Raw genomic sequence first — 16,598 nt, 5'->3', positions numbered from 1 at the left:
GTCTAAAAAGATGCCCACACATAAAGAAAAGGAGATTATCAGAACAAATAAAGTCTAATACTGTTTTGTTGTTGTTGTTTAATTCCCAGAAGTGTCAGCTACAACGTGTCTCTCCAGAAAGAATCCACAATGAAAAAAACAACCCACAGTTGCTTCTTACTGATTATCCTTCTAATTGTAAGTATGAGAAAAATGAACTGCTCATGACCCCTGCCAAATTTAAACCTGTGGTGACGTTCAGAAAAATAGAGAGTACCGAGTTATATTTCTTGTACATCACAGGTCAAGGAATGAGTTCCATTACTGAGAAATTTTTGAATAAAGTTAATAAAGTTCCTAAATAAGATATCTCATAAAAACTTTAACTTGAAATCAGTGTTTCTTGGTGATACAGAAATGGAAGCCTGAAGAGGTAATGCACGTGCTTTTTGATTTCCATGTTTTACAGACTAAAAAGTATCAGTGATGTGGAAACTTATACTTTTGAAAACATGCATAACATTAATGTGTGAGACAGACTGACCTAATTAATTGTGGGTTTTCCCTGTTTATAGTTATTCTGCTCTGAGGAAAGCAACCAAAAGGGAAAATAACAGTATAAAGATTAGTTATTCACTTCAAACTCTATTTTCAACTGTTTAATCTCAATACTTCTGTTATTCCAGTATGTGCAACATGGCTGAATAGCTGCTGTTCTAAATATGTAGCAAATTGGTTTCTATCTCACTGAATACCTCTCCTGTAAGTGGAATGCTTTCTCTGGTCTCTGCTTGATAAACTTCAAGAGATTAATAATTATTAGCCTCAGTTGTAGAGCAGCAGGTATATATCTGAATGATGCTACTGGGACTAAGCACCTCTCTGCCTCAGTGTTGTCTGAGTTACTTGGATGCCTGGTGCCACCTTATTCCCCAACTAACCATCTACCTTTGTGTTCCTGAAGAAAACTTCGAATGCCTGCTCTTCTTAATTGCGCTGTGTTTGTTAGCTACTCGTGCCCCAGTAGCTGGGACTCAGTAGCGTACCCTCGGTGCTGGAGCACTCTGCCCTGTGCACAGTCTCAGTGCTTTGCAGAAGAGTCTCTCCCATGTCCCTCATTGAATGTTTTATCCTAGACYCCAGTTATAGGGTGTTCTTAGACCCCCTCCCCACACTCTGCAGCCTTAGACTGATCACCAAGTCTTTTTGGTACTTTCTGATAGAAGCCATCTCTCTTACATGTTTCATTTTTGCATAGAATAGATGATAGCACTTTACTCTTCTGTGTAAAGGCCACAATCTCTCCTTTGCCAAACAAAAGCTATTTAAAAGCTATTAACAGAAGCTATTAGTTCTGGAGCACCAGTTGCTCCAAAACTCATTTATTAGATATAAAGCTAATTTCTTATTGCCTTCCTCTTTGATGACTTCCCTTGTTTTGGATGCAGAGTAATGCTGGTGTGCCACCATCACCAGGTATTCCCCTGCATTTCAGATAAAGTGAATTCCATTAGAAATTTTAACAATTCTTCTCAGAGAATATGTCTTAGTTCACTTTATGCCTGATATTGTCATTTTTTCGGTTAGTATTCAGAGCCATAGAATCTGACTGAGGATGTGATCTTATCCTGTAAAAGAGGATTGATGAAGCAGGTTTTCTCACATAGTCCAATTTTGTCATCCTGGGCCAATCACAAAGTGCTTAGTAAAGACAAAATGAATGCTCCAAATGAAGGTCACACCATTATTCAATCAGATCTGTTAGACCAAGATTGTATTTTAAAATAGATTCATTCTGAGCAAGAAACAAGTTGCACAGGTTCATTAAGTCCAAATCTGTGTAATCATTAGCAAGCCTCAGCCACGACAGAGTCAAGTCAGATCCTGAAAGGCTCATGAACTCTTGAAATAATTTCCACTCACAAAACAAGGAAAAATAGTTAAGTGAAAGCCTAAAAAGCAGCTTGTAATTTTATGCAACTGCACAAACTGGCGTATTTTGGAACATGATTACAAAAGGTTTAAATCTCCAGCAGCCGATTAGTAAAGCATTTGCCATTGAATGAGGGCACTGCTCATGGTGTATCCATCTGATCGCTGCCGCTCACAGCTGTGAATAGGATAGATGCCCAGGAGATGGCAGCCCACCCGTGCACTCCACCAGGCTCCTGCCACCTTCCCAGATCAACAGCTTTACCATGAGTCTCTAAAAGCCACATCCGCATGGGCGCTGTGAGGCACATAGCAGATAATTATTAATGAAGCCATAAGCCTTTCCCTGCCTAGACAGCAGCTCTTCCAGCAACTAGTCCAGAGCAGGTCTCACCCATCGCTGGGCCAGAAGGAGCATTGCAGATTTGTCGCAGTCTCCCCTGGCTTCATGAAACACCTTCCTCCCCTTCTGACTTTGTTCGGAGCCCAGCGGTTTCTCCCCTCAGGACATATCCAGCTGACAGTCTGGTTGGTCAGCTGTGCTGGCACATCTCCATCTGCCGGCATCATCAGATCATCGACTTCTTGTGGTCTGTGGGTCACACCTTTGCTAGCTGCCTTGTTGCCCTCCCACCTCTTCTCTGCAGGGACAGAGCCTCATTATCGGTGATACTGCCTTTGAGAGGGATAGTCTGAAGTGCATATTTCCCTCTGTAACTGTGGATTTTTGCCAGCTGTAGGGAAGTGGACTTGCAAATTCAAGAGCTCTGCTTACACAAGGAAAATTTGTGAAAGTAAATATGTTACCTATGCTTTAGAGTTGTTGAGATTTAATTTCAGAACCAAACTGGTCATGGYTTTCCATCAGGGAGAGGAATGGCAGCTTCTAAAAGCACACAAGATTCGGGGGTGATCAGTTTTGTCTCCATTTTTACCTTAAAAAAAAAGAGTTAATGTTGCTCTGCAGCTGATTACCCTAAAAAGGACTCTTAAAAGATSATAATCAGAGCTTCAGCCAAAAGTTATGAAGCCTCCTGCAGCCTTTCTTTAAGCCCACATTTTCCATCAAGTTGCCCTGGGAGTAAAGCTTCCTTGTGTGCACAAATACTGCAGCACTGGAAAAGAACTGTAAGAGATTCATGAGTTGTTTTTAATTAAATGTGTCTTGTCTTCATCTGCTCATGATGTCTTCCTTGTTTAAACAGCTGCCAAAATCTGCAATATAAGTTGGATGGAATCTCAATATGAGTTAACTTTCCATCCTGCTTCAACAGCAATTGAGTATGCAAAGATTTTAACATTCAATGGTTAAACAAAACATACTGTGTTGAGGTATTTCTCCAAAGAAATTGTCTGCTTTTTTCAAGCACATTTGTGATGGATAAGAAATTATTGTTATGTTTACTGATTACCATGCACTAATGACCTTCCTAAAGCATCACAGTGTTTGGTTTTTTTCACTGTGTGTTTTTTTTTTTTTTTTTTACTACTGCTAGTAGCTGTGAAAAGCAGTTCAAACACAATCAAGGTACAACAGGGCTCTGCAACTGGGCTGAGTCATGCTGAGCTCTCACTCAAGGATACAATGTTTTGAGGAGCATGAGTTTAGTGACCCACAAGGTGGTGACTACTTATGGCAGTTTTAAAGCAAATGTTCAAAATGTATTTTTGAGCTCTCAAAATCAATAACGAATAGTTGCAGCATCCAAATTTGAAATATCTTTTGACCGAGCTCAGCAATGAGTGTTGCAAAACATTTAATGGAAGCAGGAAAAAAAAGAAGGAAAGCAAGCCACAGATAAATACTTTCCTGTCCTAAATGTCACATATTGTTAACAGTTTGTACACTTTAAAGTTCTTCACGGTAAAAGAAAAACATTTGGGGATACTTGTTCATCATGTCCATGTTTTGTGAAACAACTGAATTTTATTCTTGCTTTATCTGGATTATGTCTTTCAGAAATGGGGAAAGTCTTTCATGGGTTAAAAAGAAGTGTCTGTCTTACAGAAACTGGTGCACTAATTGGTAATTTCTAATATAGATTAATAACAAATCCAAATTGTTTTCTCTAGATTGCTTCATCAATTCTAGGTATAAAGTGATCTTCAGCATTCCAAGCAGTCTGTTCTTTCTCTTTGTAATGATAACTCATCTTATAACAGTCATTTGTCACGTGGTGGCTTGGTGGTCGTATGTATGACGTCATTTACTTGGACTTTTAGGAGTGACATCATATGTACGGCTGCTAAACTGCTGCATGGGACATCACTTATACAGTTTTCTTCAGAAGAAATCATACTAATCATTTTTAAGCTATGCAGCACATCCTGATTATTAAGTTGTAATTTATTTATTTCTCTTTAATAAAGAATATTTTTAAATGAATGAGGCATTCTACTTTATTGTATCAACAGCGTTTACACTTCCATCTGAAATAACAGATGGAAGAATGGGAAAGGTTTTTATCTTGCAGTAATGGACTATGAGAATTTAGAATTTGTTCAATACTGTAGGTACTAACCAGGTGAAAATGGTTTAGTCTTGGCTTTTTTATGGTAAAAACATATGCTTTAAAACTTTATTCCCAAAATATCTAGGTGTAATCATCAAAATGTAATAAAGAGGTGATTCCTAATCATTTTTTTCACTCGTGTGTATGTGGGCAGAGGGACATTCCCAGTGTCTCACATGAGCATGCTATGCATTAAACTTTTCCCCCTGTGCAGTCATGCCCAGGCTTCTTCTAGTTCTGGTAAGAGAATAATGACACAGATGAATGAAAATGAATTCCTTTCTGCTTTATTTGCCCTTTCCAGACTCCTAAGGTAAGGAGCTGAAGAAAAATAAAATTAGTAATAATATCTAACATCACAAACCATACTAAGATTTTTGGCTGATTAAGTCCCAGATATTCAAGGTTGGATCCTAAGCCCGCTGAAATGAATGGGAAGACTGCCATTAGCTTCAGGGAGTTTAGGTTTTAGGCTCTGTATATCAAAGTGGTAGTGGACATTATTCTCCTGTGTACTTTAGAAACCACTAATATTGCAAATGGAGGTCTTACTGCTTCAAACTCCAGCAAGCCACTACATTTACTTTTCATTGGTTAGCTGAAATGCTCATCAGATTTTAAGACAGAGAAAATATTATTCAGACTTCCATGGGCCAGCTTTTCAAATGTAGCCAAATAGAAGAGAGTAATAGATATCAAATGGAGGAGTACATTCAAGGGCATATCTGTATGAACAATACTGGTAAGACACCTATGTATAACTCTTAATTTGACTTCCCACACAAGATATTTGATTACATTAAAAGTGCATGGAAATATTTATGTGTGACTACCTTTAAAAATCCAATTCTTTGTGTTTGGTAATAAGAGAAAAAATAAGTTAATTTAGGAGATAGCTGTAATCTAATATTAAATATTCTAGTCTTTATCCAAACATGCTTTATATTTATTGTAGGCTGTTAAGTAATTTCTGCTGGTGAAGTAATTTCCATAGAGCTTTGGTGACACAGTCTCTGTCTTTTTAATCTCTCTGACTGAATTCCTGACTGAAATGTGGGCAATAGAAATTTTGCTAGCAGTTTCAATAAGGCCAGCAATGCCTTTCTCAGAGACCATAGAATCATCTTCATTACATGATTGAGTACTTTAAATAATTTGGTGCAAAATACAAAATTCTTATCCCATCCACCACCACATAAACCTTCTGCCGCCAAATATGAAAATATTCTCCTCAATCTATACCCAGTGAGAGATAACTTCTTCAGGAATTAGATTAGCCTCTTACATATAGCAAGTTATGGAACTGGCTTTTAAGAGTAAGGTRTCTTCACTCTCTGAATTGTATCACACCCTAAAAAATTATGATCCCCAGTAACAAACTGTTACATCCTCACCAGTTAAAAGATATAATTAGACCATTTCTTTTCTGCTGGCATTTGTCACTTTTGATGTCAGTTTATGATATGTTTCTATACTGTGCAATCTTGTGGGAATGCACTGTCATTTTAAAAAAATTCTTTGTAAAAGAGGATCCAAAAATCAGAAAAAGGGAAGGATGTTCTGAAACACTTAACAAGTACTTATACTTTCTGTCTGTATATCTGTAATTTGTGAATTATTTTGTATGTGTTGTGCTTTATTCTGTACAGATAAAGCAAATGAAACTGCAACAGCATTTATGAGCAGGGACCCTGACCTTTCTGGTCTCTTTGTCAATGTGAATTGACTTTCTTTGGTCAAACATATCTGAAGAACAAATAAACTCCTTCCTAGAAGAAAACAAAAATCAAATGAAAACATTGTTTCAGGGGAAAGAAACTTGGTGAAGTTTTCCCAGCATAATCAGATGGTTATGCTTTCAAAATACAGACGTCTTCCCAAACTCACCGGGAATGACAGAGGCAATCCCATGGAAGCCCTAGCTTTCTTGGATTATACTTCTATTCTATTCTTGAATCCAAACAACTTGAAACAGGTATTATTCAAAATAAGCATGAAATATCTGTGGATCATTTCAGGGAAGCACTAAAGCCCATGGAGGTACATGGACACAAAGGGCTGAGACAGACTCAGGGTGGATAACCTGTCTGAGGTCCTCTAAAGGGCATCCTTTGAAACTTGTCTGCACTTCCCTACACCACTTGTTCAATATGGGACATTGCTCATTTGGTCTTTAAATGATCTTTATGGACTCCAGTCATTCTCTTTTATCTTTTCATGAATCACGGATCCCAGATATGCTTGGTTTTGCTTCTGCTGAATTCTTCTGGCTTTCTAGATGCTTGATTCTTCMCTTGAGTGGCCTGATGAAATGATCCAAATAGCTTCTCTATCCAAGCTTCTCTGGATATAGTTTTATATAGTAATATATATATACATATATATAGTTATATATGGCTATATGTAGTTCTACAGATATATAGATATATACAGTAATATGTAGTGATATATAAATAAAACTGTATCTACTAGAAAGTATCTTCCTTCTTATTCCTCCCATTTTATATCAAGTAATTATTAAAGTTCAATGATATAAACTGCCTTTGCTATCCTCCACGGTCTTCAAATAGCATACAGGAGAAAATGAAAACGTCAGTATCAGAAGAGATTAGATTAGATTAGATTCCAGAAAATATCAGTTAAATTTAAAAGTATAAAAAGATTAAACTGTGATTATTTGGCACAGAAGTATAATGATAAAGTAATCACTTTATTTTGTCTAAGTCAAACATATTGTCTTTGTTATGTATTTTACCAAGATGTATTAGTTGTTCTAATAGAAAAGAAAGTAATGTATTAATGGAATTGTTTGTGGGATGAGATAAAGAAAGGAAAAGCACCAATTTGAGAAATAAAATGATGTTTGTGCTTTGAAACYTGTCATGTTTTCAGTTTGAACAAATGCTTGCTTGAAGAACTATGTACTCATATTTGGTGCCAATATAAATCTCACAAATTTGAATGTGCTCTGAAGGTGACCAATATAATCTGAAGAATACTAGAAATCCTAGACACCCCTTTCACACTGGGAAAATATTGCAAAAATAATAATGTTAATAACTCTGTTTACATGACTGTTGTCTAGGGAAATCCAGGCTTTGAATAAGAAAGATTCCCAAGAACATCAAACCTGTGTGCTTGTGTGAGTCTCATGTTTTAAAGCAGCCTACAGATGACTCTGTATGTGTTTGTGATGGCTTTAGTACAGCTTTACAGGAAAAAAAAGTAGCAGATCAGGCAGGAAAAGTGCCACAGCAGCTTTGCTTTTGGTTGTGGAAGCAGAAGGACTAATCCTTTCCTATCACCCTCATGTGGAGAAGTGGTCTGACACAGGATTAAGGCATAATAGAATTGAACCAAAGCTTCCCTGCCTCACAGACCCGGGCTGTGCAACAGAAAGACAAAGCAAGCATCTAGGGATGGAAAAAGGTCAACTCTCCTCTAACTGACCTATCTACCTGAGATTTTGCCTACTGGAGGCAATGATCCTTCTGTATGCCCTGCAGGGAGCTCAGAGTGGAAAAGGTCAGAAGATATCAGTTGATCGAAGGGGACTTTTTCATTCAGACTCCCAAATTTAGGAACACTTCGCTTAGGTAATTACCTAAGAGCTAAGGTCAGACAGTGAGGTTTAAACTCTTTGCCTTATGTTTCTATTACCTTAACAGCTGAAGGAGCTCAAAGCAGGTGATGTAAAATATGAAACAATCAGACAATTTCTAGGCTGTGTCACTGAGGTATTGTCTGGGTAGCCTGAAGAGGAATCAGTACCAGTAAGAGGAAATAGATGGGTGTAACTTTGGTGAGATACATACAAAATTTTTTGCAGACTTTTATGCCAGATGAAAAGATTTTAAAGATTTAAAAAGGGCTTGGTTAAAATCTTGCATTTATAGTGAGGTAAACTAGTAAAAATTCAGCATTTCCGTTGCAAGCAGTAAAAGGCCTATCATAATGCTAAACAGATGTGCTTGATAATGCATAATAGAGATTTCTGATCCTCACTTTGTTTATCCTACCTGTTTATTCACTTGTACTAACACTTTTTCCTTTCTGTACAGAGAATGGTTCCAAGTCTTACCTCTACGGTAAATTACACTGATCCTACATTAGAGCCTGTAGTAACTGAAAATTCAGTCATACGACAGAAGATAATAGATTCGCAGTTCAAGTGCTATGAGAGAATGAACAGAGCTCCTCCATATAGGAAAAAAGGTAAAAAGCAAAAAAAAATCTGTTTGTATATTGCCATGTTTGCTTATATTTACTACTATAAAGAAACATTTTCTTCTGTATATTAATACATGGTCTTCCTAGGGATGACACTTCCTTCCAGTAAACAGTAGTCAAATTCACACTAAGTTAGCATCCTCTTATTAGCCACAGAAAGAAGAAGCCTAGAATGAGCACAGGGAGTGAACAGGTTTTCCTTCCTCCCCGTGCAGAAAATACCTCCATCGCATAGATGAAGTACATTTCTGGCTCAGTGTTTTGCAGCTTGAATATCCAATGTTCTTGCTTAGGGAATATGATTCTCCAGAACTGTCAGTTCGGTACCTTTCGCTAAGCTCACACAAAGACCTAATTGTGACAAATGGTCTCTTGAACATAAGTGTCATTTTATTTGCTACCCTCACCATTTCATTTTACTGTCATTTGTGTATTGACTGATACCTGTCTGTGCTCTGTACTATCACAGATGGTCTATGTATTCCACATTCAATGGTAACACTATTAAAAAGAAGTTTATAAACCACTGAGGACATATCTTTACTGAATATGAGGCACACATTAAGATTAATAAGGGAAATGGCAAATAACAGTGATGTTACAATGGCATGATATAAATCAAGAAGCATTCCTAGCTGGGACTGAGTGTTCTGTTCTGGTCACTTTTTCTCACAAAAAAAATGGAAAGAGTTATGAGGAACTAGAGAGAAAGTATTGGAGGCATTGTGGGAATTTATGCAAGCAAAGAACAGAAAGATTGAGGTAACAGTTTAAAGAGAAGATATATTAAAGACACATGATAAAGGTACCCAACATAATGAATAGGGTGTAGAAAATGTGTTTTTTTAATAATACAAGAACAAAGACATTTCTATAACTCATTACCACAAAGATTTTACTGATTTCTGTAAGACTCAAAGAATGATTAGACGTTAAGATGCTCAGGGTTTGATGTTTTGGAATGAATAGAGAGATTCCCATTGCTTTAAACAGGTTTTCATTCAGGCCAATAATGGGAAAAGCCCACAGGTATTCAGATAGTGTTATGGAATAGAAACCTTCATGTTTCAGACATAAACAAGCCTTTAGCTGCTGGGCTTGATAAGGAAAAAAGTTACTATCTGCTCAGATAACTCTTTCAGTCTCCAGCTCTATAAATACGTAATTTTTGCACCCATGGATAGTTCTACTGGATTCCCCTTTCTTTTGATCCTTGATCATGTGAGTAGTTGCTGAAGCATTTGCCCTGCATGAACTAATTCTCATTAGATATGAATTCCTTGTAGTTTTCTCAAGGGAGATGTTGCCTCAGGACAGTTATTGTAGCTATTGTAGATCAGCAGCAACCTGACACAGCACAGCAATTCTTGCATTCCTTTAATTAGCAGCTAGATTTAAGAGATGCCATTGGGGACTGTTATGTTCATCGCAACATGCTCTTAATTAATTTATATCTCAGAATGAAGATAATGGGCAATTAGAGAATGATGCCAACACTACTGAAGCCATCTTTTCACTGTAGTTTCTATAAGTCACAATTAAATCCTTAACCACCCTCCAACATTTATACCTCCTGAAGTGCTGGAAATGAACAAGGGTCTAAATGTCTTGCCTGCAAATTTGAAAGAGAGGATGGGATGAGATGGGGAATTTTCCTGATGCAAAGAATAACTATGGGACAGCCGAGGAGAAGAGCCTGACATATTGGTTGAAGGGATATACCAATTACAAGGTTCCAGCACAAACAGCTGTGGAGTTTCTGTCTAACTGAGGCTCCCAGGAAAGCTCAGGAAGGCTGGTACTGCTCTGAGAGACCCTGTCCAAATGTGTCCACATTTTTTCTGGGGCCTCCGCAGCCCCTAAAGTAGCCAATTTCTGTACTGGCACAAAGGTGGTTTACATCCATCATAATCCTGGGGCTCAAAGTTGATGAGTATGAACTGCAGAGAACTGCACAGTCTCACACTCAAAAGCCAAAGAGTTGGTGTAACATAGACGAGTCGCAGCAGATTAACAAGTGGCCATGTGTCAGCAGGGTTGAAGTAACAAACCATGTGTACACATTTGTCTTGCCGATTTGAAGGTAGAATTGATTGACACCTGACCATCCCTCTGGGACGGTGCTGCGTTCCCTCCCTCCCCATCCATCCAAAATTGTAATCTTTTCAGCCAGTTGCAAACCAGTATTCTGCTCCTCTTCCTTTTCTGTTTTATTGCTTATACTGGCTTATTTCCTGCACCAGTTCTAAAAATAAGTATCTATATCCATTTATCTACCTTGAAAGACACATTCTACAATGTATAGATCAACACCAATGAATTTTTTTTCCTTATAAGGCAAAGCAAAGACTTTAAAAAAGCCAGAAATTCCTAACAAACTCACTCTGCGGTATCTCTCAGATACAATGCTCAAGTTGCATCCATTTTCTACTCATCTTTTTCATTGATATTACAAAATAATCCCTAAAAGTCTTTCAACTATATCTCAAAGCCAGAGCAGAACATGAGAATGCCTGAAAGAAAGATAACAAACTGCTGATATCATGGTTTGTTAATGACCTGAGCAAGTAGCATTAGCACGTTTAACTTGGCAATGGGAAAATATATGTCCATAAAATCTTAGCTAATGATGAAAAAGTCCTCATAAAATATCTTTTTTGCTATAAACTAACCTGGAAAACATTAATTTAGAATGTTTTATGCTTTTGATTTTTAATCCAAAGCTCTTTTGATTTAAAATAACAGGCATCTTTTTACAGCTTTCTAAATCTGTTGTAAATATTGTTTCTTAAAGAAAGCTTAAAGAAGAAAGCTTATCTGAGGATCATTTTAAAGGCACCAGGAGCAATTAGCTGCCTATGTTTTATTAACTTTCAATGGCTATTTAGATACTAACTTCCTTATGAGTCTTTCAAAAACAACTTACATGATCATAACAGCAATTCTAAAACTCCCTTGGGACCAGAGGATAAAATGCAAGATGTGTTTTCTCCCTGTATTTCTCTTTGACCTGACAGTCATGATGATAAATATCTTTTCTCCAGTATAAACTGATTTTAAATGGGAAATAATGAAGAAGTACAATTTTTCAAATGTGTTACTTGACTAAATCTGCAATGACTGAGGCAAGTGTGTTACAGCAAACAGTCTTATCATACAATTTCAGTTAAGCAGTATGTAACCTCTCTGTAATGGGAATCAGGAATGAGCTGTATAATGTATTTCTAGCATGGTGGGGAAAAACAAAATCAAGGATATTTTCTTCTCTTCTTCTTCATCTTTTCGGGGGCTGGGAACAATGCTAGTAGGGGACATAGCCTGGACAGTGCTACCTTCCCAGAAGGGGCATGACGAGGACAGGATTTATGTGCCTTCCCCAGGCAACCTCAGAGGGCAGAGTTCGCCTGTTGCAGATAGCTGGAAACACCCTTTGATCTTATGTCTCACTTCACTGGATCTACAAGTTATCACAGCCCACCTGTGGTCTTGGTATCACAAGCCATGACTTTAAAGACACACGCTAATCTTTAGCGTTGGGCAATGCAACAAACTTACAGGGACCAGTCTTTGCAAATGTTGCCTTTATGTGGGACAGCCTTGCAAGCTCTTCCTAACTTTGCATTTCAAAGACTTGGTCTTCAGACCTGCTGAACAGCAGAAAGTGAAATGAAGTGTGGATGTCTGTAAGGATCCAGGCAGCTGAGGCCCCTTCACCACTATTGCATGTGCTTAGGGCTGAAAAGGTATGGGAATCAGGACCAGGAATCTATAGGATCAGACCTACATTCAAAGTTCAATTCAACTGGTTTTAAAACATTACTTTCCAGTAAAATTAACACCACTGATGACAGGTCAGCAACCACAAGTACCCTGTAGCATGTGAAGGTCACTCAAAGTGTAGTAATAACAAGGTTTTTTTATTGCAAAAAGAAAACACTTTATTATCTGCAGATGCCACTGTTCCTTGGGAGAGTAGAACAGAATGTGTTCAAAATGACTATTTATTAAATTAACTGCTGAATTCCTCTTGAATGTCTAGGTTTGTTCTGTAACCGAACCTGGGACGGATGGTTGTGCTGGGATGACACACCTGCTGGAAGAATCACTGCTCAGAATTGTCCAGATTATTTTCCAGACTTTGATCCAACTGGTAGAGTATTACTTTTCATCATATTATCTTTCAAAAGAAGCCTTCAGAACATTCATGCTATTAAATGTAAGCATGTTTCTAAAGGCATTTTTGTGACATTATGAAATCTCCGAGAGTTTGTCTGAAATGAAAACATATACAGTCATTGGGTTGCATAATTTATATATTTTAATTTTAAAAACATTTTAAATGCATTTATTTTTATATAAATTTTACTCATGGATTTCTGAAATCTATTTTATGAAAACATTGACTGTTTAGTAGCAATATCAAAACAGTTTTTAAAACTTAATTCTAATTTTTTCTGATGAAGAGAAAATGCTGAAAATATTATTCTATGCATGAAATATATATCAGCATTTTCTCTCTCCTATTTTTATTGGAAAAGACAGTTTTATGGAAGAAAGCAAGCAGAAATAATGTTCTTTCAGCCACAGAGCTTCTGTTGTTCATTGAATTCTTCATGCAGTTACTTGCAGCCTTTTAGACTAAGAGAAGTAAATCAAGAACATTTAAAAGCAAATGAAAGGAAAAATCAAGGTTAGTTACCTTTGCTGCTGATAAATACTGATAATGCTGATAAATAGGTATGAGGAAATATTAGATACAGTTAAAATGCCACAAAGCATATTATCTGACAAAAGATACAGTTGCGTGTTCCAAACCCAGGACATATTGCTTATGGGCAGTGTTTCATGCTACAATGTGCTAGATCAAGCACAGACACAGTCTGCCAATTGCAAATAAAAATTACTGTGGGGAACATATATATCTAAATATTTTCAACAAGGTTAAAACAAAATTTATGTGCCTGATTGGAAAGTAAATAGACTACTGCATAGCTGTAAGATAAAGTGTTAATTATCCAGTCCAATAGTTAAACTTTTGGTTTGGGTGAGCTTTTTACCTGTTTAGAAACAGAGGAGTTTCCATGTTGGATCAGACCCAGCATGTATTTAGTTGAATTCCATTTGTAGTAGCAGCCAGATTTGTCAATTTTTCTGATCTTTAAAAATCAAGCTAGCCGTGGTTAGAGAATTCACCCAGCAGGTGGGATATTTCAGTATCAGTCCCAGTTTGCAGGGATTCAAATCCCCATCTTCACTTGGATGAAGGAACCTCCCCCTTTTCACTGAAAATGGTCACTGGACAGGAAAGATTGAAGGATTCATTGTCCCAGAAAGCAAGTGAGTGAGGCTGCATGGGAATATGCTCTTATGGAATACCCCGAAACCTACAGCACAATTCTTACGGTAACCAACATTCCTGGCGTACTTCTTGAGCACTGAATCACAAATTCTTGTCTTTTGTGTCCCTGTTTACTTTCTGACATGCTCATTCTTGAACTCTTTTCTATACAGTGTCATAGTTTCAAAAGGGAATTGGAGAGTCTTGCTGCAGGGTCAATCTCACACACTAATCCCTGATGCACCCTGATGGGAGCTGAGACCCCTCCAGCTAAGGGGAGCCTTTCACCTGTGTCTCCCATTCCACAGACAAATGCTTTAACCATTAGGCTATTTGCACACAAGATGCTAGTAAAGAGTATTTTGAAAGAATTGGACAAATTTCATTCAGTTCTCTAACAGAAGTGCCCACGTTCAGCAGACTGGACAGCTCTGAAGTCCCAGAAGTCTCTCCACAACTTTTAGATCATCATCACACAATGAATGAGAGTGATAATAGAGCAACTCTCCCCCTAGTTCTCAGGACACCTATTACTAGCTCTTCCACCAACCTTCTTGTCTCTAAAGCCTTGTTCTGAACCAATCTCTCCATTACAACAACGTTCTTCAAAGTAACACTTTAAACCATCCATAAAGCACCTCACTCTTTCTATTAATGCTTATTAATGCTGAGGTCTGTGACTCATCCAGCTGATTGCAAATGACTCCTTTAGGTACTTACACATGTGCTGCAGAATCTGGCCCTCACTGTGTAGGTACTATTGTTATTCTTTCTCCCATTTTTTAAAGCTTGCATATTTTATAATTTTTTTTTTAATTTCTGTTATCTCTACACAGCCACAGGGGAAAAAAAAAGCCTCTGGTAATTTCTTGCTATTTTTGCTGCTGTCCTGTTTAGGAACAATATCTTCATTTGTCATATTGACGTACTGACAAATACTGTAGCACCTGCATTTCCCCCCCGACACATTTTTCTGCTCCTTTGTCAACACCTCTGTCTGCCTCTTTGCCTGCATCCTAGTCAATTGACACTGTTTCCGTGACACAGTGGCAGCTCAGCAGCTCCTGCTTCAGCCAGAGTCACTTTCCTAGAGTATCTATTAAGTACCCCAGCATGTATTACAGCTACTGCATAAAAACAGCAGGTAGTCGGCCTTTGCTTTACAGATGCCTGATTGTCACATGGGGATTTAGTAAAGTGGGAGGGAGACAAAATTTTGTGGTGACTAGAAATCTTCCAACTGCTAATGGAAGTGGCTGCCACTTAGAGGTGACCAAAAGCACAGGTTCAACCATCTTGTGAAAAGTCTGTCAGATTTTGTATCACAAGTCATTATTTTCTTTGGTAATTTATGCTTGTTAAGCAAAATACAGCTAGATTTGCTTCTGAGAAACAGAAATTTAATCCTAAAGAACAATAGTTTTACAAGGTGTAAACTGCAGTGCCTGTCAGATTTCCTTCTCACTAAGGCTCCACGATATCAAACCACCTCAGCATATATTTTAGATATGCAGGTAACTCCATTGACTTCAAAAACAAGTATTTCATACTGTGCTGCTTTGGGCTGCACAATCTGCAAAACTAGAATATATCAGACCACTGATATCTAAGCTGCTTTTGCTTGGGGCCATATATAACTTTGAGTCCTAGAAAAAAATTCTTTGTCAAGCTTTCTTTTTGCACTTTGATACTTACTTCATTCATAACCGGAAAAATGAAACAATGTCAGGCAACATAAGGTCTGATCCTCCAAGCCATCTGCACCTGTGAATGTTATATAACAGACCTCCATATCCAAACCCCCAATAAGATCCAGTATCGATGCCAAGAGAAAATTCTTACAGTACGTTAGAAAGTAAATAAGGTGAAATCATATTCTGGAGGAAATTGTTACAGTATGTTAGAAAGTAAATAAGGTGAAATCATATTCTGGCAAAAATGGCCCAGAAGCAAAATGAGAGCTCCAGCATGCTTAGTGCTCAGTCCATTTTCTGCCTGACAGCTTCACAACCAACTCAACCTGATGTAATTCCACTTATTTCACTGAACTTACATTAGTTCATACTAAATAGAAATCTGAGTTCTGAAACAGGAAAGGACCACTGTAATAATCTAGTCTGTTTAATTAGCTAGGGCTTCCTACACTTCTTTTCCCACCTGATGCAGATCTATTCCATGAAAGGAAATTAGTATCTTAAAGCAAACAAACATACAGAAATCCCTCTCTACAAGCTGGGACAACTGTTGCCTTTTGCAGTGATCTCTATCTCACAATGACCATCATGCGCAATATGATAATGCATAAAAACAAATCAGTGTTTTGGGAGAACATACTGAGACCTACTGGGTTAACTCCAGTGACAGCAGGAACTTCATCATCATCCCTGTCTGTGAATGTCTGACCAGGGCTGGATTTTATACTCCCATGTTCAGATATCATATACAGTTTCCCTTGAATTATATCTTATATTCATATTTTATCGAGGTTAATCTTTAGTGTAATTCCTTGGAATAATTCTCAGTCATGCTGAAAATGATACGAATTGCATTTGATAAGAATATAGTACATAATTCATTCTGGTAATATTCTTGCTAATAAAATAGAA

At 37.5% G+C, this 16,598-nt stretch overlaps 1 protein-coding gene across 1 annotated transcript in view; it reads left to right on the top strand.

Annotated features, from left to right (window-relative positions):
* Positions 1 to 16,598, top strand: part of CALCR (calcitonin receptor) — a 133,595-nt gene that overhangs the window by 57,311 nt on the left and 59,686 nt on the right. Inside the window, exons 4-6 of the mRNA XM_026065393.1 lie at positions 90 to 177; positions 8,486 to 8,639; positions 12,694 to 12,804. Of these exons, the coding sequence (XP_025921178.1) occupies positions 90 to 177; positions 8,486 to 8,639; positions 12,694 to 12,804 (353 nt within the window). The remainder of the gene's footprint in view (positions 1 to 89; positions 178 to 8,485; positions 8,640 to 12,693; positions 12,805 to 16,598) is intronic.

The sequence above is a fragment of the Apteryx rowi genome, unplaced genomic scaffold, assembly GCF_003343035.1.
Source record: "Apteryx rowi isolate R43461 unplaced genomic scaffold, aptRow1 scaffold_226, whole genome shotgun sequence".
Classification (NCBI taxonomy): domain Eukaryota; kingdom Metazoa; phylum Chordata; class Aves; order Apterygiformes; family Apterygidae; genus Apteryx; species Apteryx rowi.
The sequence above is the reverse complement of the archived record's forward strand: the minus strand, read 5'-3'. Positions and strand labels throughout refer to the sequence as shown.